The sequence below is a fragment of the Corvus kubaryi genome, unplaced genomic scaffold (assembly GCF_017639235.1).
Source record: "Corvus kubaryi isolate FWS band 111438036 unplaced genomic scaffold, C.kubaryi_AGA036_p1.0 split3-73, whole genome shotgun sequence".
NCBI classification, from domain to species: Eukaryota; Metazoa; Chordata; class Aves; order Passeriformes; family Corvidae; genus Corvus; species Corvus kubaryi.
The window spans coordinates 1,243,484-1,264,305 of record NW_024582091.1 but is presented as its reverse complement, the minus strand read 5'-3'; the positions used below and the strand labels follow the sequence as shown (position 1 = coordinate 1,264,305).

At 39.3% G+C, this 20,822-nt stretch overlaps 1 protein-coding gene across 5 annotated transcripts in view; it reads right to left on the bottom strand.

Moving 5' to 3' along the window:
* Positions 1-20,822, bottom strand: part of ARHGEF10 (Rho guanine nucleotide exchange factor 10) — a 113,494-nt gene that overhangs the window by 66,518 nt on the left and 26,154 nt on the right. For 4 of the 5 annotated variants that reach the window (XM_042016875.1, XM_042016876.1, XM_042016874.1 and 1 more), the window contains 8 exons: positions 14,395-14,565; positions 12,213-12,503; positions 11,235-11,298; positions 9,955-10,034; positions 8,795-8,851; positions 6,079-6,242; positions 3,136-3,252; positions 1,844-1,958 (listed from right to left, as the gene is read on the bottom strand). In XM_042016875.1, the coding sequence (XP_041872809.1) occupies positions 1,844-1,958; positions 3,136-3,252; positions 6,079-6,242; positions 8,795-8,851; positions 9,955-10,034; positions 11,235-11,298; positions 12,213-12,503; positions 14,395-14,565 (1,059 nt within the window). The remainder of the gene's footprint in view (positions 1-1,843; positions 1,959-3,135; positions 3,253-6,078; positions 6,243-8,794; positions 8,852-9,954; positions 10,035-11,234; positions 11,299-12,212; positions 12,504-14,394; positions 14,566-20,822) is intronic. The other variant, XM_042016879.1, reaches the window with a different exon arrangement.

Below are 20,822 nucleotides of genomic sequence, written 5' to 3'. Positions count from 1 at the left end.
CACGAGGAAAGGAGACATAGAGAAAGAACAGTATGAGAAACTGTCTTAGAACAAAAAGAGAAGTAAGGGAAGCAGATCTAATGGCCGGGAGAAACTCATGAGTTTAGTTATCAAATTTGTCACTAGCTCCCCGCTGATTTGGAAAGAGGTTATGGGATTCAACCATCCACAGACAGATGGTGTCTGCAACCTAACCGCTAGAAATGCAAGAAGGAATGCCAGGCCCACTGTAACACTGCCCTGCAGATCATTTTCATCTGTGCAACTGCAAGAAGTTGAGGATACATTTTTTGATCACTTCATTTTGTGTAAGTAGCTTTCTATATTCAATCTTTAAATTAAGTAAATTGAGAAACTGTCAGAGGTCATGACAGGGATGTAAGATGTGTCCTGGCCCATAACAGGTAAGATGTAACTTTATGTTACCTCTCTCAATAAAAATATCTTGTCCCACCCTTGTGGTTTTATCTTCCTAAAATTGTAGCTTTATAGGTTCTGAAGTCACTACCATTTAATTAGTTGGGCAGAAACTTGAGCAGAAATACATACTATCTCTCAGATTTATCCTGAAAAACTAGTTTAATTTACTACCACCTGTCTCTTGAAAAAATTGCCTGTGGACAGCTGCTGCCAAGGCTCAGACAAAGAACTGTCACTTGCTCTCAACTACAGAAAGAACACAAATACTTCTGTGGCTTTCTGATTTTACCTCACTTTCTATTTTCCCTATCCAAAATCAGCTTTCATAAAAAATCATCAAACTGATTAAGCAGAACAGTCTTTTCCCCTACTTCCACTCTTAAGCACAGAAAGCATTATTCCTTGCCAATTATGAACTTTTTTAAATAGTCAACTACTCCTTCACTGAAAACCATGTCTTAACAGCACATTCTCCTGACATTCGAGAGTTATTTGATGGAGATACCTGGACAGACTTAGTAACTGTGCTGATTTTGGCTGGGGTAGAGTTAATTTTCTTCACAGAGGCTAGTACGGAGTTATGTTTTAGATTCATGCTGAACACAGGGTTGACAATATAGAGATGTTTTTGTTATTGCTGAGCAGGGCTTACACAGAGCCAAGGCATTTTCTGCTTTTTGTACTGTCACACTGATGAGGGGGCTGGAGGTGCATGGGAGGTTGGGAGGAGACACAGCCAGGACAGGTGACCCAAATTGACCAAAGGGATATTCCAGACCATATGACATCATGCTCAGTATATAAAGTGGGAGGAAGGAGTAAGGGGAGGGGACGTTCAGAGTGATGGCGTTTGTGTCCCAAGTAACTGCTGTGTGTGATGGGGCCTTGCTCTCCTGAAGATGGATAAGCACCTGCCTGCCCTTGGGAAGCAGTGAACTAGTTCCTTGTCTTTCTTTGATTGTTGTGGCATTTACATTCACTATTAAACTGTCTTTATCTCAACCCACAAGTTCTCACTCTTACCCTTGTAATTCTCTCCCCAGTGCTGGTGGTGGGGGAGTGAGCGAGTGGCTGTGTGGGGCTTGGCTGCTGGCTGCAGTTACACCATGACAGTAACTTATCATTTGCATACTCCAATCTACCAATACCTAGGTTGCACTGTTTGGTGGGATTTTTTGTTGGTTTTAAGTTGACTCTTCTCTGTGGTCCTCAGGTTTTTTTTCTTGCCCCAAACATAAAAAACTGCTGAAGATGCAATGACCATACTGTCATCTGAGCTATTATACCAGACATTTTTGATATAGATCTGATTTCTTGCATCTAGCTCTCAGCTCCCAGTACAAAAATTTGCTACACCATCCATCTTCTTTCTCAGAAATTACTAGAGAATGTAACAAAGAGAAACACTGTAAATAGCATATACCTTGAGAAATGAAAGATTTTGTCCGAATGAAGGAACGACCCTTCTTCACAGCTGCTTTTGTCTTTTCAAGTCCATCTTTGGTACCTTCTCTAGCAGCTCTCATAAGCTTTTGCATCTGTAAGATAAAAAATACAGTCTACATGTTCAGTAAATAACAGGAAAACGTTTCAGCCAGCAAACTTTAAGCTATCAATATAGTCCAAAGTCAATGGATATATAGTAAGTAGAAAGAACCATGAAAACTCAAGAGCCGAGCTCCTGTATTTCAAAATAAAATAAAAGCTGGAGACAAGGATTTAATTCATGGCAATACTGTATACAAGTGTAAAAGAGCAGAAATGCTTAAGAACCCTTCTGCATCAAACTTGTAAATTTTAAATAGTCTCAAATGTTATCTTATGCAACAAATACCTACTACTCACAGGTTATTAATGGCCAGAGGTCCTACCCATCTTTCAGTGTCCCAATAACTCATCCAAAGTATTTCTGATCTAAAGATAATCCCCTAGACTCAGTTATATATTAACTGTATTCTTAAAGAAACATTATTATGAAGGAAAAAGTTACAACTAATAACTTCATTCATTGAAGAAATGCATTGCTTTAATTAAGAATTCCATAATCCTACAGTATGCTACTACAGCCAAATGAAATTACATGGAACAAAAAAACCAAAAAACAAAAAACAAAGAAGTGCTGTTTTGCTGGAAAATGCTTATTAAAAACCCTGCTTTGTACCTCTTCTTTCCCAAAATGTCACCACAACAAAAAATCCCCACTACTGTCAGAACACAAACAAAGCTGTCTTGCTGCAATCAGGGAATTTCTGGGTTTGAGACTGAAGCTTTTAGCAAAAACCCAGTCTTTTCATACAGGCTCCATTTGGAATGGAGAGCAGGGAGATTCCCAATTTGATCCTGTGTGGCTGGAGGGCCAGGGTCAGGGCCAGGCCAGCCCCATGGAGCCAAGGTCTCAGAGAGGCACAAGGGTTGCACACCTGGTTCATGCTCTGGGATAAGGGCACCAGTCAGCAGGGAAAGACAATGCCCTATCTCGTTTTCTGAGACTGTTAACATTAAAAGTAAGCATGAGAAAAGGACCTTGACCAAGTATTTTTAAGACTATAGCAATATGATAGTATTTAAGACTTCATAATAAAAATTCAGCACATTTGGAATTCATTTCATACAAATGATTGTCTACTTTTTCAAGCTGTTATTAAAAGACAACATTGTCTGTGTTGGAAAAGCAATTATTTAAATGTAGCTAGTTACAAAAATCAACTACACTACCTTCAGCTCATGTTTTTGCTTTAGTTGCTGAAACTCTACTGCTCCCACAGTGTTTGACATCAAATCTTTCATCTTTTTTTCATAATGCTCCTTTAAACGCGTTAGGTCATGAGAAAGCTACAGTGTATAAAAAGACACAATCTTTTCAAAAAGCTGTAATGAAAACTTCATGCTAAAGCACTCACATAAATCATGCACATTGCCCCATCTATCTACTGATACAAAGACAACTGAGGGAAGACTATCACTGAGAGAAGCTCCAGTCTGAGGAAGGGACCATCGCTCCTGGGCACTGCTGAACTCGCCCAGGTGCTTTTCTGTGAAGACAGGGGCAAAGCCACTTAGACTAAGGTAACTACATTGTTATATATATCTTAATTATACTGTGCCTATCTCTTAAAATCCACATGGAAAAAATACATCAGCTTTAACCATAAGCATTATTCACTGGAGCACAAACCCTAGTCTGTATTTCAGACTATCCTTCAAAACAGTGAATCAGAAGAAAACTCAGAGACTGAAGAACCTGCAGATATTGCTGGCAACTGAGAACAAGGAAATTGACAGGGCAGTGAGTCAGGTAAGAAGACACTAACAGGATTCATGGTCTTTTAATTTGCACATGCATCATAGCCTCATTGTATGAACTTGGGTGTAACCATCTCGTATATGAATATATTCATTTGCAAGGCAAGGAAACTATCACAGAGAAAGGAATGCTCTGGAATACTAATTACCATTTGTTAAACGTTTTGACAAAGATAGATAAAAGAGGTTAAAATGCTACCAGGAAAGAAAAAAAAAGGAAAATATTTGGTGTGCCCTGTAATAGAAGTCCAGTGGAAAACCCCTCAGCTTGATATCAACAGAGTTACTCGGCAAGAGATCAAAGCCTCAGGAAAGAGAAGGCCTACTGAGTTGAAAACAAAGGGACAGGCCCAGCATGTAGCTCCACTAGGCTGGGCCAGGATGCAATTACCTCTAACATGATGATTCTGGCATTATAGCAGTATAATGAAGAATAGCATCTGGTTCACAGACTAGAAATATTTAACAGCACAAAAACCTTCTCTTCTTAAAATAAATTAGTAAATAAATAGAATAACAGAATAATAAGAATCATAATGAAAAAGTGACTTTGAGGGAAGTCATACTAGCACTTAAAATTAAAAATCCCACCTCCAACCTTGCCATACTTTTCAACTAACACTAAAATTAAAAGTAGGGCAAGTCCCTCACAGGCTCTGAAAGGCTACAGGGCAATGTGCTGGGCATATACTGTAATATCCATCACAAGACCTGAGGAGAAGTGAGAGTTAGTGCAAGGAATGGATACACAGAAAACGTATATAAAGCAGAGTAATGCCTGCCCATGTCAAAGTGCCAGCACAGGGAGGGCTGGGGTTGGTTTTTTGTGTTGGTTTTTTTTGTTGTTTTCTTGGTTGTTTGTTGTGGGGTTTTTGCAGCAATCCTAAAGTTTGTCTTTCCTCATTCTCTGCCAAAACCCTTCCCTAATTTCCCGATTTCTCCATCTCCCAGCAACCCATCCAGGTGCAGGAGTCTCTCTGACTTTTCCATCCACCAGCTTAAGTGTTCCTCACCTCCTCATTACCATCCTCACAAGGCAATCCCCAAAACCTTTTGTCAAAGGCCTGAAAAAACCATCAGCAGGGCAGTACCCAAGGGCACACACCTCTCCTGTCATCACTCCTCAGTCTCTTGCTCAGACACTCTGTGCCTGATCCTGGTACAATCACATTCAACCACTGCCAACAGTTTTCCATGACAGATCAAAAAAAAAAAACCCAAACAAACAGCTGCAACAGCTTAAGATTGTTCTAGTCAGAACAAAACCAAGAAAAAACAGAGGAAAAAGTACAGATTTGGGTGGGCTCAAGTCTTGCAGTTAATTGCTTACTCCCTGATTTCCAAAGGACAGGCAACAAGGACGGAGGTGGGGGGAGAGCAGATAACACATAATGCAGGGAAACACAGACAGCAAGGCTTTTATTCTCATCAAGATAAGAAACCTGCAAAATGAAAATAAGGGTCCTATGAAATAACACCCTGTCTGCAACCCCTGCACATTCCAGCCATGGGGTGCTGAGGCAGTTCACAACACACAGCTGCCAAGTGGCTCTTGGGGGCCTGTCCCTAGTCAGCACACACTGGGGAGCCTCTCACAAAGAGGGTACACGGTGGCAGAAGGAGAGGAGCCAAGGCAACAAGAATGCAAGGGCCCAGGACTTCTCTCCCTGTGCAGTGGGAGAGATGCAGTCAGGACAGGCACCTGTGTCACCTGTGTCTTCCAGCCTCCTGCAGAAGAGATGGAGCCAAAGGTACCAGACCTGAGAAGTGTCACAGATGGATCCCTTTAATCACGCCACCTCTCTTCTCTCCTAACAGGTAGAATTCTCTTTGATTACAAAAATTGTTTACTTTCAGAAGTTTTTTAAGCTCAGTCACTTTCAAACGACCAAAATGATGCAGATCTAAGACAAAAAGCTATGGAACACTGGTGAAGAGTTTTGTGACTTTCGAGCACCTAAAGATCCCAAACCTTCAATTCTTGTCAGGCTTGCCCTCATTTATTCTTCACATTATTTTCCACACTTATTTACCACTTATACTAATTCAGCAACTGCAAAAGAAGAGAAGGTGAGGAACTGCCCACAAGCAAAAATAATCTCATTTTTAATTTCATTTTTATCCAATTTGAGTTTTTTCTTTTTTGTAATAAGCTTCCATTTAATATTTTCACCTCTTCTTTTCCCTGTTACATTTAGTTGTGTACTGTCGCTTCCACACTGATTCACATCTCCTTTAAAAAGATGCTGTTGGCATTTGAAACTGAATTGAGGAAAAAAAGAAATATGGGTGAGAAAGGCAAGTGTTGGAAACCAGGATAACCTCAATGACTGAGCAGCACTGCAGGATACATACATGTCTCTTGTGGTTGCCTCGCAAAAAGGAGCTGGGAATTCCATTTTTACACTCAGAATCACTCTGCTCTTCATAGCTTTCAAACTCACTTGAGCTCCACCCATATTCCAGTGAGCTGTTTCCACCATCATCACCATTTTCAACATCATCATAAATCATTTCCTCTGCAAGAATTAAACCAAAATAAATAAAGCTACACTGAAATTTGTGTTTGTTTGAACACCAAAAACTTGCTCAGGATATGCTATAAAGAATTGTACAGACTTTTGTAGGCACATTAAAAATTCTGAATTAAATACAATATTCAAATAGCCAAAGTGGGTTGTCTTTGCTGAAATAGAGCAATAAAAAAGGACAGTGCTATGGGTACACACCACGATCCTTTTAAAAACATGCACTACTCAAATGACACTGTCGTGTTGTCCAAATCCTACAACAAGTTTTAGAACTTCAGAGGAAGTTTGAACTGTAGCTATGAACACATCTGCACTGAGAAGCATCATGCCTCCATTTGTAAGCTTGCCATTTGTCCCTAGGGACATCAGCGCAAATGACAAATGCTAAAACATTGCAAGAATCAACCAAAAATGTCACTACTTCAAGCAGAACAGATCAGACCAAAGTAGCAAGAAAGGCGTTACACAATGGTATTTTATGACTCATCACCACCAGTCACTGGAAGTCTCCCACATTTGGCAGTTACCTTGGTCATAATTTGCTCTAAAAACTTGAAGTTGTTCAAGTGTTGAACTTTTCAAGATCTAACCTTTTCAAGTCTATATTGCAAAGGCTAGCCAAAGTACCTCCTGTTAAAGACACAGGTTTTTCCATTGGCACAGATGTCAAGAACATAAAACTGACTCAAAACAAAATGGAAAATTTGGAGCCAATTGCCTATCAGGAAACAGGAATGCACTCTACCTGCAGCATCATTTGTCATTACAAGTAGAAAAGTGTGGACATTTCTGCCAGGAATCACTATTGTCAGAGGTTAGGATGCAGCATTTACAACTGTCTCCTATTAAATTCAGGAAACAGAAGCTGTGCTTTTAAGATTGAAGTTTCATTTAAACAGAGAAAAAATACGTACTCAAAAGAAAAGCTGACGTGTTACAAATCCATCTAAACCCTGGATTTTAATATTAACATTAATTAAATTTTTTATAATTAACACAGCAGATTCTATACTAATCTGGAAGATTCAGATTTTTTTTAAAAATTTTAAATCCCTATGCATCTCAAGACTGTCCTTAAAATATTGTTATTGAAGAAGACATCTTAGTGGTAATCTAGCACAATGAATACTTTAAAAGAACCATCATAGTAAGTCAAAATAAATCAAGATTCATGCAAGTCTAACTCCTGTGCTGTCAGTATTGGGGCAGGATTTACGCCATGACTGCGTGAAAAAAAACCTTTTTTTGGAATAGTTGTGTCTCCCTAACAAAAATATACAAATAATAAACACCAAGATCATGAATGTAGGAAGATGAAACTTCCCTTACTACCTATCTCCTCATAATTTTTCAATGTCTTTGGGGACAAAATGAAAGTCAAAATTTTAATCAATGTCTTATGGGTTAAGCTAAAGATTCTGACCAATATGCTCAGCAGAGCTCTGCTCCATATCGCATATCCCACCCAGTTCAGCCACCTGGGCCTGGTGTACATGTTTCCTGACTGATCAGCAACAGCACAAAGATGTCCCTGCTCAAAGTAGCACAGTCCACTGAGGGCACTTCCAGTAATATAAGCATTCAAGTCATGAATGTAACACGGTACTTTCCAATAATAACTGAAAAAATCAGTAATAATTTGTAAAACACCTTGCCTGAACACTACTAAGGACAAGAAATGAAACTGTTACAGCTTTAAAGATTAATGTGGTTTCCACAAAAGAAAGCTTAAGTGTTTTCTTGATTCATTAACAATTTCAGTATCAAACACCTACACCCTCTGAGAACCATGACAAGTAAGATGCTGCATTCCCAGTAAGCCAATCCACTCAAAACACAAAATCAGTCAGTAGCAACTGATCTTTAAGCAGACTTCACTATACCCAAAAACTGCAAAACAAATCTGAGCAAGAACTCGATGAAATAAGCTTCTTGAGCCCTAACTCCATCATTCCCAGCAAAGGGAAAATCTTGACTCCAGAAAATACTTTGAGATCTATTCTGCCCCCTCCAAACATGGTCTCAACCATGAGGAGTGGACTACTTCAAAGCTGAAATAAAACACTTCTGTGGAGTCACAATCAAGATGGCAAACAGCCACCCTGGACCATCTCTTCCATCTACCAAGCACTTACAAATTGAAGGGGACTTTCAAGGAAGGAGCTTCTCTCTACAACCATGACAATGATACATTATCATACATCATCTAACTATTTAAAACACCCTTTTCCTAACTACCTTGCCTTGTTCAGGGCACTACAGCTACAACACCCAACACTATAATTCTCTAATATGCAGAATACACAAGCATTTGGAACAGTATCTATAAAACAAAGCAGAATTCAACTTCTGAGAAGTGTAGGAGACCTGCTGAGATAAAGTCTTTTAAGTGTTAGTTTAATTCTGAACTTTCTAAGACCTACCAATTATTGATACAATTCCATTTACATATATTTTAGGTACTTAATGAACATATCTGTTCAATATACATTCAAATAATTCCATTTTACATTGCTTTCAACATTACAAAGACCTCAAACCTGGTTCAGAGTCTGAATCTTCTCTTGGCACATCATCGTAAATTACCTCGTCCGGGTCTAAAACCAAGACAGAAAAAAACCAAATTAGAAACTTCCTAAAATTTGAATGGGACCAAGTGTTTGAGAGACACTTGGACAAAGCCCTTAACATGCCTTTAGCTTTTGGTCAGCCCTGAAACGATCAGGCAGTTGAAATGCTGTAGGTCCTCTCCAACTGAAATACTGTATTTTATTTTAAAGAATTTTGGTTATATTGGCATATATGAATACAATGGAGATATGACTCATCCTCCACTAGCATTTTGCTTGCACATCTAATCTTTCCATTAATGCAATAATGCACAAAGCAGTATATGGTATTTGTGAAATTCCAGAGTTTTATCTGCATTGCTTATGATGACCTTTGCTAGCCTGAGAACAAAAATCCACTTCAACAGCCAGCATTTCTCCCTCCTTTTCACAGAAGTATGGAATGTTCTGTGCCTGTCGAAGGCTGCTCATTGCCTTACTAAATGCCTGTAGGAAAGCTGCAACTGACTTTTTAAAAAGAACCAAAACTAAATAATGTAATGTTCATCATAGTACATATTAAGAGGCAGAATGATGATGCAAATTCTTCAGTCACTTCACAAAATATGTAAGATGAACCTCCAGCCCAGTGGAGGACATAACCTGTCCTCAAACCACACAGTCTCTGCTCTGGTTTAAAATGCAGCTGCCAGCCAAGAATCAACAGCACACACCAAGACAAAGTGGCAACTCCTTCCTTTCCATCTCCTCCAAGTACTTATTTAACAACTACTGCACAAGAAGAGCAATTTCAAATACAGTTGCAGATCAGACTCTGAACTGGAGCTTATTTCCACTGCACATGCACTGATGGAGCCAAATGACTTCCAAAAAACAGTTACAAATGATTCCACAGATTCCAAAAGCTGGAAAAGTGAATGTTACCTTTATTCTGAAATAAAATTTTATGACACTGTTGAATGTTCTAACTGGTACAGCTTGGTTCTGGAACCTATCTGAAAACATACAGTAAAAGTGAACATGGACATTCCTATAAAATCTGCTTGTGCACATAGATACGCACATCTGCTGATCACAACTTAAAACTGACCGCCTCCTACAGTTGTACTTCAGGGCCCACTGATACTTACTTTCCATCCATGCTGTATTTGCAGGATCTGCAACCCATTTGGCCAGGGCATCGTCCTCTCTCTTGGTCTGGTTATCTTCACTTGAAAAAAAAGGCCATAAAATAAAAGAAGTAAAAGTTACACCACAATGTTTTTAAACATCCATGAAGACTAGACAATAAATGAATTTCTTTTCTTCTAGTCTCCACTCCAAGGCTGCTGATTACTCAAAAATGTTGCTTCAGTGCATACTTGGGTGATGAATAACCTATTCTATTTCATAGTTTGAAGATTTGAGTCAGAAAATTGAAAACACTTTCTTTACAATCTTAAAAAACACTTTGCTTTTGAGTTCATCTACCAGAACACAGGAAATTTTCTCAGAAAACAGTGAACTGAGAGTTTCTTTTTCATGGTAAATAGGACTAAAGCCATTCTGGGCTGCATCAGGAGCCATCAGGCAAAGCTGTTACCCTCCTCCACTTGGTGCCAGTGAGGCTGAACCTGTAGCAGCATGTCCAGTTTTGGCTTCCCAACACTCCCCTGATAGAGAGCTGTGGAGAAATTGAAGCAATCTCTAGGGAGATGCAGAGAAACTGAAGTCAGGGACTAAAGCACATGGTTCACAAGGAAGGAGATAAAAGACATGGAGATTATTTAGTCTGGTGAAAAGGATATTATGGGGTGATCCAAGAGCAGCTACAACTATCCACAAGAGAACTACAGAGGTGATGGAATCAGGGTTATTTGTTGGTTTGGGTTTGTTTGCGGGGGTGTGGCACCCTTTTTTTTTTTTAATGCCAGACAAAGGGGGAATGGTCAACAGACTGGCCACTGGAAGATTTGGGTAGGAATTTTGGGGGGTGTAGGGAGGGGAAGGGGGGACGGAAGGCAGTACAGCAGGGAAGACTGCCTGCGGAAGCTGCAGCATCTCCATCCTTGGAGGGTTTCAAGGCTCAGCCAGCAAGGCCATGGTTGATCTGATGGAGTATTGGCAGTGGTCATGCTGAAAGCAGCAGGCTAGACAAGATCTCCAGCAATCTGTTGCAGCTGACACTGCCATCATTCTATAAAAATTCAACCCAGTGTCTTCAAAAATGTCATGCACAGTTACACACACAAGAACCCCAACTAGTGCTGATTTTAGTACACAACCAGAATTACAGGGCTAAGAAAATGAAAAAAAACAAACCAACAAACATGGAAGCATTACACAAGGAGAATAAAATACTTATTAAATGCAAGCTTTCTTAGGAATTAAGGTTTTACAAATCATTAAAATATGCTGAACTGGAAATCACCTATTTTGAGGGTCCTCCAAGTTTACAGAATTATAATGGCATTCTTCGGTTGCTGACTGTGTACCTGCCAAGTAGAAAACAAAAAAGAAAATGCTTGGAATATCATATTAGTTTGGTTCAAATGGCACATTTTAGCATAAGAAACTGATTTTACTAGTTCAGCGCTAAAGAATAATCTCCCTCTTTGCAATAGTTTTATTCTTACACGTGTCTAAAAAAATTTAGAAGTTATTTCACACCATGAATTTTTGAAAATTAAGTAATTCAAAGACACAGCCATTTGTCAGAAGAGCTGTTAAGAGGAAATTACAATGTCTGATGCATTTAATTCTATCTCTCAAACATATATTCCTCTACAGGTAATAAGGACCACACAAATATTTACTTTTTCTTGACAGTATTCCTAATAGTGGTAAAAAGCAAAGGCTGAAATAAAGGCTGGAATTACAGAAGAATTTGTGCCTAGATACAGAAAAGTATACTCAAAATACAAAAAGGAAAAGGCAGGATATGGGGAGCTTTCTTTCCCTACTCTCTTGACATTAAGCTGTCAGCTTTGTAAACTCTGAGTACAAAATGGATCTCCCATTTCTGTAATAATCCATAGTTATTTCCCTTTCTAGCTTCCTTTTCTGCCTTAAAATTGCACTAAAAGACAAAGAATTCATCAAATCATCAAGGGAAAAATCCCACAGCAACTCTAAATCCACAAGAATTGGAAAATAAACAAACAGAAATGCATATAGAAAAGGCAAAAGAGGAACTTTGCCAGGACCTAGAAAAATCAATAAAAGATATGAGAAAAAACCATTTGGCTTGAACACTGAACTCTGGATCTGGAAATTATTTCATTATGTTAAAAAAGGAATTAGCATTAACCATTCCCACACTCATCCAGGGTGAGTGCTATACAGGAAAGGTACCTGAGGTTAAACAAGGATTCCCCTTCAAATAAAGTAAGGTGTGTAAATACAGTACCTTCTTCATCTACAGAAACACTGCGTATGATGACAGGACTGGAGTATGCTGGCAGTATCAAAGGTAAGTTGGATGGCACAGCATATCCACAAGGGACAGGAACAGAATATCCACCAGACAAGTTTGGACTTGCACATTCATCTTGAGGACTTGGTTCTGGTGATGAGGATGGATCCTTGTCTTGGACTGGGGAAATATTTATGACTGAGTAGGGATTTACTTTGGCCGGAGTGGCTTCTGCAGCAGGTTCTGATGTTTGCGGCTTCTCACTGTTTTCTAAATTATCAGCTCCTTTAGTTGAAAAATTAAACAAAAATATACAGTTTTACTTTTCATACCTGTTCAAGCTGCTCTAATAGCTCTTTGCAAGTATGCTAAACACTGACCGGCTCTTTACTATACAAGTTGCTTATAACCTATGACTCAAAATTCTTCTCCTTATGCCTACCCCTAAAATATTTCTTGTGTTTTTGTCTGGGCTCACTGGAAGGACATTCCTCAAAGAGCAGTCCTGAAAATGCTCTGTTAAGAAAAGGGGGAAGAAAATAACTTGACAAGTTTTCCTCTTCGAAAATGTATTGTTTCCTTTCATGCAAAGTTCCCAGTATTTTTTGAGACAAGCTGAGGTACAGCAGAACCACAGGCCCCTCTGAAGTGAACTGCAGAACTGCATCCCAAGTGATCAAATGATTTTGAGCTGTAAGCACAACTCCACAAAAGGGTGAGTGAGCAACAGATGCTCAAGGAAAGATGGTGTTTAAGTTCCAGGCTGTCAAACTGCACAGTACCTGAAGAGTTATCTATCCTTAATTGCCATAAGCACAGTGAGTCTGCTTACCAAAGGAAATTGGATCTAAGTAAGGAAAATCAGCTGTTAGCAACTTGAGCAGAATATAGGAATTTCCAGACTACACCTCACCACTGGGAACATCTGCATATGTCATAAAAAAATATTTCAATATTTAGCAACACTTCTGTTCATGAACAAAATTCATACATTCAAACTCCACTTAGTTTTATGCACATCTCAAGCTCAGTAACTAGCAAGTTTAGCTGTGGAGCAGCTTATCTCAAGCCATCAATGCGCCTTAAGACCAGCAAGGGTATAAAGTTTCCCTGTAGCAAGACACTCAGACTATGTCCAATCCATTGGTTCGGATGTCACACTTGAATGGGCATTTAACATCACAGGAATTACACACAATGGTCACTTGCCCTGTCAGGTCTACCATGACTGTAACTGGCAGGAATATTCAAAACACTCGCATGGTATTTCCATATGTGAGAGACTGAACTATGACTCAAAACAAATTGACCATTTTTGGAGGTTCCTGGGTGCTTTGCTAAGGCCAGGTGTGCAAGCCTGCAAAGGGAAGGCGGTGAGTTTTTGGGTGTGTAATGACAAACCTCTGCATAAGACGGAGGGGGTGAACTTATCACCACCAGAGGCTACAAACTGGGCTCTGAGGCTGGTAAGAGGCAGACCTTGTGGAGACAGGATTGTGCCTTTTATCACACCAAATTGCCCTCCCTTACACACATGCCCTCCTCCCAGGGAAGGTCCCATTCACACACAGGCTTACTGACACGAGAGGCAGCTGCCTTAGAAGAGGTCATAAACTATCAATGACTCCTGAAGTGCCCCCAGACTCATTCCTGAGGCCTTCCACCAGAGAACTGCACATGATCAAAAGACAGTGTAATACTTCACCCCCACAGAGGACATGCTTGGGCACTCCCACCTGAACCTGAGAACGTATTAACCCACCGGACTTTGTATTTTGTGGGCTTTTTCCCCCCACCTCCGGACAGATCGAGACCTTCAATCATCACTTCAATTAAGTCTCATCGCAGATCTATGGGTGGCAATTATGTATCTCCCTACTCTTACCCTATCTCTCTCTTTCTTTTTTTTCCCCTTTTACGTTTTCTTGAGTGGTATTTTTATGCTTTCATATTGCCTTATTACTATAGATAATAACGATAACAGCTATGCATCTGCCTTCCATTGCAACCAAACTGCTCCAAAATAAACCCAGCATGTGTGTATTTACAAACACCAATCATTCAGTCATGGAAAACTCTTGTTAAAGTACTTTTATTGCATGGACAAGAAAAGGCATCCTTTGATGAGTCTTGACTATTTAGCCCAGTGGAGGTGCAGACCAACAGGCTGACTTACCTGCAGCACCAGCCTCTTGGTGCTCTATGTTATTTCCAGGAGCGGGAATAGGTGGCACAAGGGCTTGCCTGTCTGCTTCTGGTATCTCATCTCCACTATCAAAGTCAAACTGTTCTCCCTCGTCCTCCTCTTCATCATTCAGACCTGTGGCTTTCGGTCCATGCTCTAGAACTGGGTAAAAAGACATACCTTTGGTTGTTTGCTCTTAATAATGATTTCATGGGACCAGCAAATGCTCCACATTACAAATGAAGCTTATACAATGAACCCTTACATTCTGAGGTGACTGGCACAGAACAAAAGTTCATTGATGTGTTGATAACCTCATGCAGTTTTCAATAAATCCTTTAGTGTAAACAAGGACATTACTTGGAAAGAAATTAACAAAGGATAATGCAAATACCCTTGCTTTTGTCATAATGAGCCAAAAGTTTTTAGGAAAACACGTAAAAAGCCAACTTTTAAATGAGAAAACTTCACAGATGAATTTATTTGCACAGGGACTTTGCAAATTTATAACTTCAAGTCATTTTTCCTTTCTATTCTTTCCTAACAGTGTCCAAATATCAGTGACAATAACTTAGTTCACACACTCCATTAGAGACCAGCAGATTGGTTTTCCTACTCCAATCTGAGACAGTTTTAAACCAAAGACCTCATGCAACATGCCATCAGCCCTATTACCACACACAAGTGAATTCTGATGAAGGTAGGGTGGGGTACCTTTGAGGCAGTAATGGCTGAAATAACAACACCCTAATATGGATAGGAAGGGTGGGTTTGGGGTTTTTTTGTCTTTGCTTGCAAAGATGCTGTAGCACAGATTTGGCACTGTACGTGAGGTGGGGGAGAGGGAGCAGGAAAAATACACGGCAGTTTCCCTCCATGCTAGTGGGGAAAACCCATGAAGACTTAAACCCCCTCATGTACATATTGCACAAAACTATATTCTAAAATAGATAAAGATGTAAACACACAAGTATGTTATAAAAATTTACCTGAATGTGATAAGGTCCCCCCCTCCCCCTCCTCAGGTAACACAAAATGAAAAATAAAGTCTTGCAATGACAACTGGATATGCAGCACCATGATGATATTATCAGCTATCCTACCATCCAGGACACATTTTTTATTTTTATGATAAAACCCACAACACCCCGAAGCTCTAGACTGCTTAGATTGTCATGGTAATCAGCATTCCTGCCAAGGCTTCTGTTTCTTCAGGCAGGCTGAGCCAGCATATTTTACCACAGCCACAAATAACAAGATCTTTCATGCAGCCTCTCTGCAGGAGAAAAAGTGAACTAATTGCAAGAATAGTAAGGAACAAAAAAAACAGGTTATCCTGCATTTATTGTCATGGGTTATGGCTGAGGCAGCAGGACATTTAATTTCATTTTGGTTAATTCCTTTTAAAAATTCTTCTGTATGAAGTCGGGCTTCTCATTTTTCCTTTGTCCACTAGCAATTCTTATTTTCCTGAAAGATGCAAGAAATTCTTCAGAGCTCTTCCAAGTGATTAAAGACAAACATGGCATTCTTCCTGATTTAGCATCCATCTGACTAAATTGCAATACTTATTGCTTGACTGTGTAATGGGGAAAAGAAACAAAAGGGGGGGAAGATGTCTTCTCAACTTGAGTGAAAAAAAAATTGGATGTGCCACCTATTTTTTGTTTCTGTTATGGCTGTTAACACTGCCCTGCTTTATTCATTTAAAAACTTTTACTTTGTATCATAAACAAGGAACAGAACCTGATAAATGGGCACTACAGCTTGGAAAGATCCCGTAATCACATCACTGATGGAACAGCAGGTTAAGATTACAAAAAGACACAAAAAAAGAAAGATTACATGTCTGTCAAAAAGGCAGACAGGACACAAACAAATATCCTCAGTTCAGAAAGCTTTAAAACTATATTTCAGCTTTGCATCACTTTTACATTTGTTTCATTCTGCAGGCATAAACTTTAGCCTTTTAAATTTACAGATACCTTCCATCCCATATTTAATAAGAATATTCTCCTTTTAAGCTTTTAATATCAAGGGCATACTATTTCAATTGGAAAAAGTATTTTAACAACAAAAATAAAATAAAAGGAAGATGGGGGCTTTTTGCTCCAACTTAAGAGCTGATCAGAACTGCAGATAAATACAAATTATGTCATACAAAAAAAGAAAAATTCCTGTTTTGAAAATACCTACTTTTTCCACAGTTCTTTGTGTTATGTCACAACAACACACAGACAAAAGCTCTTTTAAAGTGCTACAATTAGGAAGACAGACAGCAGTTAGGCCCAGGGTGAATCTGGATACTAAATACCACCACAGATCTTGCAAAGTTTCATGCTCATGAAGAAAGCCCGAGTTCCTCCTACCCTCTATCTGCAAATCAAAAGGATCAAGCCAAAAAGTGCATGAGGCAATGGTTCTTGCAGAAAAAAAAAAGGGGGGGAAGAGGGGGAGCATGGTGGGTGGGTGGGTGTGTGAGGAGGGAATTTTCAAGGCACCCTCCCTTGCAAAAAACACACAGAGGACAGCTTTTTTTTTTTTTTTCCTTAATTTTAAAATGTACTATATTTTTTTTTCTGAAGTAATAATCACACAATGCTTAGCATGACAGAATCTGTCTGGAATTACTTCAAATAATTAAATTAGTTACTAAAAATCCAATTTGCCCTTTCACCACTACTCACATCCTTAGCTTTATGTGTGCCAGCCAGAGGAATGAGAATACAATAATTGATTAAACTTTTTCATCTTAGGGCAATACCACTCTGAAAGCTCTGTAAATGCTTCAGGGAAATTCTCACATTTCTAAAAATTTCTATTTGGAGTTTTCAAGACTGAAAAAAGTCTGATATAATGGAAAAATGGTCTTCAAGTTAAATTAAGTATGAAAGTGCTAATTTAGAATCAGAAAAAGGAATACATGTTCTCATAACTGTGCACAGCACACAGATTTATGACTTTTTTTCTGTGCTTTGTTAGCCAGTGAAATGACATTTCTTAAGTTTACTTCAAAAACAAGCTCACTTAGGCTGTGTTTACAGAGACCTGCTGGGGCACAAGCAAATTTAAAAAATGTTTGGTTGCTCTGCCAATTGCAAAGCATTCTTGGCACCATCTGCTTTCCCATCCATTACCCTCAAATTATTTATAGTTCAGTGTAATACAGCTAAGGAGTTAAAAGAGTGATATTAATTTTAAAGCCCAGATTAAGTCAGTGAAGCTTCATTAATAGTTTTCTTAAACAGTTTATTTTAGTGGCACAGAAATAAGATAAAATAGCTCTGCACTTCTATTAAGTGTACTTTGAACACACTGGAAATAATAAAAGCACCCCAAAAGTCTGTCCTCCCCCTGCAATCTCGTAAATGCATGATGATCCAAAAGAAGTCAACTGAGTTTCTTCTATGAAAAACCATGATAAAGGAAGAGTGAAATAGAAGCCCAAGCACAAACAGTTCAGCAGTCTGGGGCACAGTAACAATAAACTTGGAAGCCCTGGACATAAACAGGCATGCTGCCACCAAGAAATATGAATACTTTGTGTTTTAAGGTTTGAAAAATATTTTTAGAAATGAAAGGCTTCTGTATAATTAGGAATGTCATCTTTGCAATCAGTTGTACTCATTTTTTTTTTAAAGTTCACAGGCTATTATGGAACAAAAAATGGAAATGCATCCATTATACTTAGAAGACGCAATAAACATTTTTAGTCACTTCTACCATATGACCGATGAAGGAAATAAGTGTACAATGCTTTGAATGACATATATCTAATTATTATTTAGTGAAAAAATATGGGTACAATTGAACCTAAAACAGACTGGCAGGAGTTGCCTGCTCTTAATCCAACATGCAGTTTTAAAACATTTATCTTTTTTACTCATGTATTTTGGATTGCAACAAGACACTTAGGACTGCAAAGACCTACCTTTTTTTCAAATGAATTCCCCAAATGTTTCAACTTTCTACAAATAGTTGAGTGTCTTGAAATACACAAAACCTTGTAGTAAAAAAAAATTTTTAAATGTTACTATCCCAGAATATTTTTAGGTATTATAAAATTTGCTAACTTACACAGGTTACAAGTCAAAACAAACTGCCAGACATAGCAATCTAAATGCTTATTATTTATCCTTGACACATTCCAGAGATTTCTCTGATGAGATACACTTCCCTTTACAGACCTGTACTTCTAGACAATTATAATCTGCCGAGCTCCTTGTGGAAGTGTACTGTAGAAATAAGTATTGAAAGCATGCAGACACTAAGAAATGACTGAATTTTTAAAGTTACCATTATTTTTTGTAAAACTAACCATGTGGGGCCAAACACACCCTGCTGACTGTGCTCCAGGATAAATGGGCTCTCAAGTTGCTCATTTATCATTTCCAATGAAATTTCTGAAATTAGCAGAGGCTTGGTGTTTGTCAGGATGGTGAACCTTGCGCTAGGAAACACTCATGCCTGCAGAAGCTTCCTGATTTGGCCAACTTGTAAATCTTTGTAAAATAACAGTTGCCTCATATTCAGCAGGAATTTGCAGACAGGTTTCAAGAAACTCGGTTGCCACTGGACAGCCTCTTGTTTCTCTTGGCTTGAAAGCACTGCTTAGGTTGCATTCCCACAGCTAGAAAGCAACATGGTATTTTCAACCCACTCTCCCACTTGTGACCACTAGTTCTTCAGTTCCAGGAAAGAAAACTGCAGTTAAATATTCTTTCATGCTGGTACTGAGCTGACACATCACTCTTCTGCCCTTCCTCAAAGGACACCTGCACCAGCACCTGCGCAGGGGGAGCACTCAGGGGCAGGGCAGGAGGGACCCTGCAGGAGAAAGGCTGACCTTCACCAGCAAGTGCTTCTGCAAACACTGCCCTTCACTGACACTTCCCAGTCATGCATGACATCCACCAGCATACCTCTGGCATCCATAAATCACCTCTTCGCACAGTCACACAGGTGGAAAGCATCTATGTTGCTGGGGGAAAATACACACCTAAGACAAAACTGTGTATGCAAAAACACGAGTGTGCACTCCCTCCCATGGGAAGCGGATCAGAGCCAAGGACTTTCATTCCCATTGCACTCACAGTTGTGCTAAGCTGGCACTGCAGGGAACCCATGTTCCTGTCGTACAAGCACACTGCTATTACACACAGCTTGCACGCACATCCAAAGCAAGAGCACAATGTCAGCATTACCAGTCTCTGTAGAAAACAGTTACCAAAAAACCCCAACCAAACTAAACAGTATACATTCATGCAAAAAGTGTTTCCAGTGATGGAAACAAAAGCAAAACCAGATGAATTAACAGGCTTTTCCTGCAAATAAATAACAAAGAAAAAAGTAGAAATGCCTCTTTAGTATTTTGCAAATACACACATTACATACTAATTATGCACAACAGATATTATTCTTCTGGATAAAAAAACAAATTCAAAACCAGAGTCGGAAGAGTAATGAATCTGCCTGCTCAAGTTTCAGAGAGACTGCTAACAACAGCATGCCTAATACAAAAAAAATTGCATTCCTTGAAATAAAGCCCAGGTCTGTGGATGTTAGGAAAGATTTACAAATAGCAAAAAGATTCTGAACTTTAAAAACTACTCACAGCACTAAAATTTAATTCTTATTAAGTAAAATTTAAAAGAACTGAGTTGCAAAAAATCAGAAGTCTAAAATAAAAGCATTAAAACATGAACCAGGCTGTCCAGAGAAAAGCAGGAACAACACCAGCAGACTTGCACTCCTTTTTAATGCCTCAAGGTACTTTTCAGTACTGACTACCCTACAGGCAGAAAGGCAGCTAAGTAAAATCAGTGTTTTGTGGCCATTTAGTTTAATTACTCCTCACACTGGTGGCACTGGTATTGTCTGCCACCACCAGAAACACAGACCAAGCCTGGTCCTGAGGATGTCTCTTTCACCTCAGCACCATATTAGCACATTCTGACATTAGAATTTCACCAAGAAATTCTGCTGGTGCTGTAAGGAAAGCCTAGTCAGAAGTTATTTGGAATTCTGCATAAATACATGAGAGATCACTCTCTATGGTGAAAAACATCTATCCATATTAAAGGCTACTAGCTTTCCATCAGTATTTAAGGAATATGAATACACTTGACCCTTAGTACCCCCGAGGTCACCCGTCTGGTATAAATGCCAGCAGGCACCTGAGCTGAGGTACAACACGTCTGCTGGTGAGCTCAGTGCTGGTGGTGGCTGTGCAGCCAGGCTCGGCCTCAGCTACTGCGCACATGAACCGCTGAACTCACCTACGACATGCTGCCAAATGGACAACCCACACCGGGAATAGGAAAACCAGAGAGCTTTAATAAAACAGAAATCAAACAGCAGAAGACTATGATGTCATTGAGAAAATGAAATATCCAGCTCTGGCAGTGCAAGGACAGAGC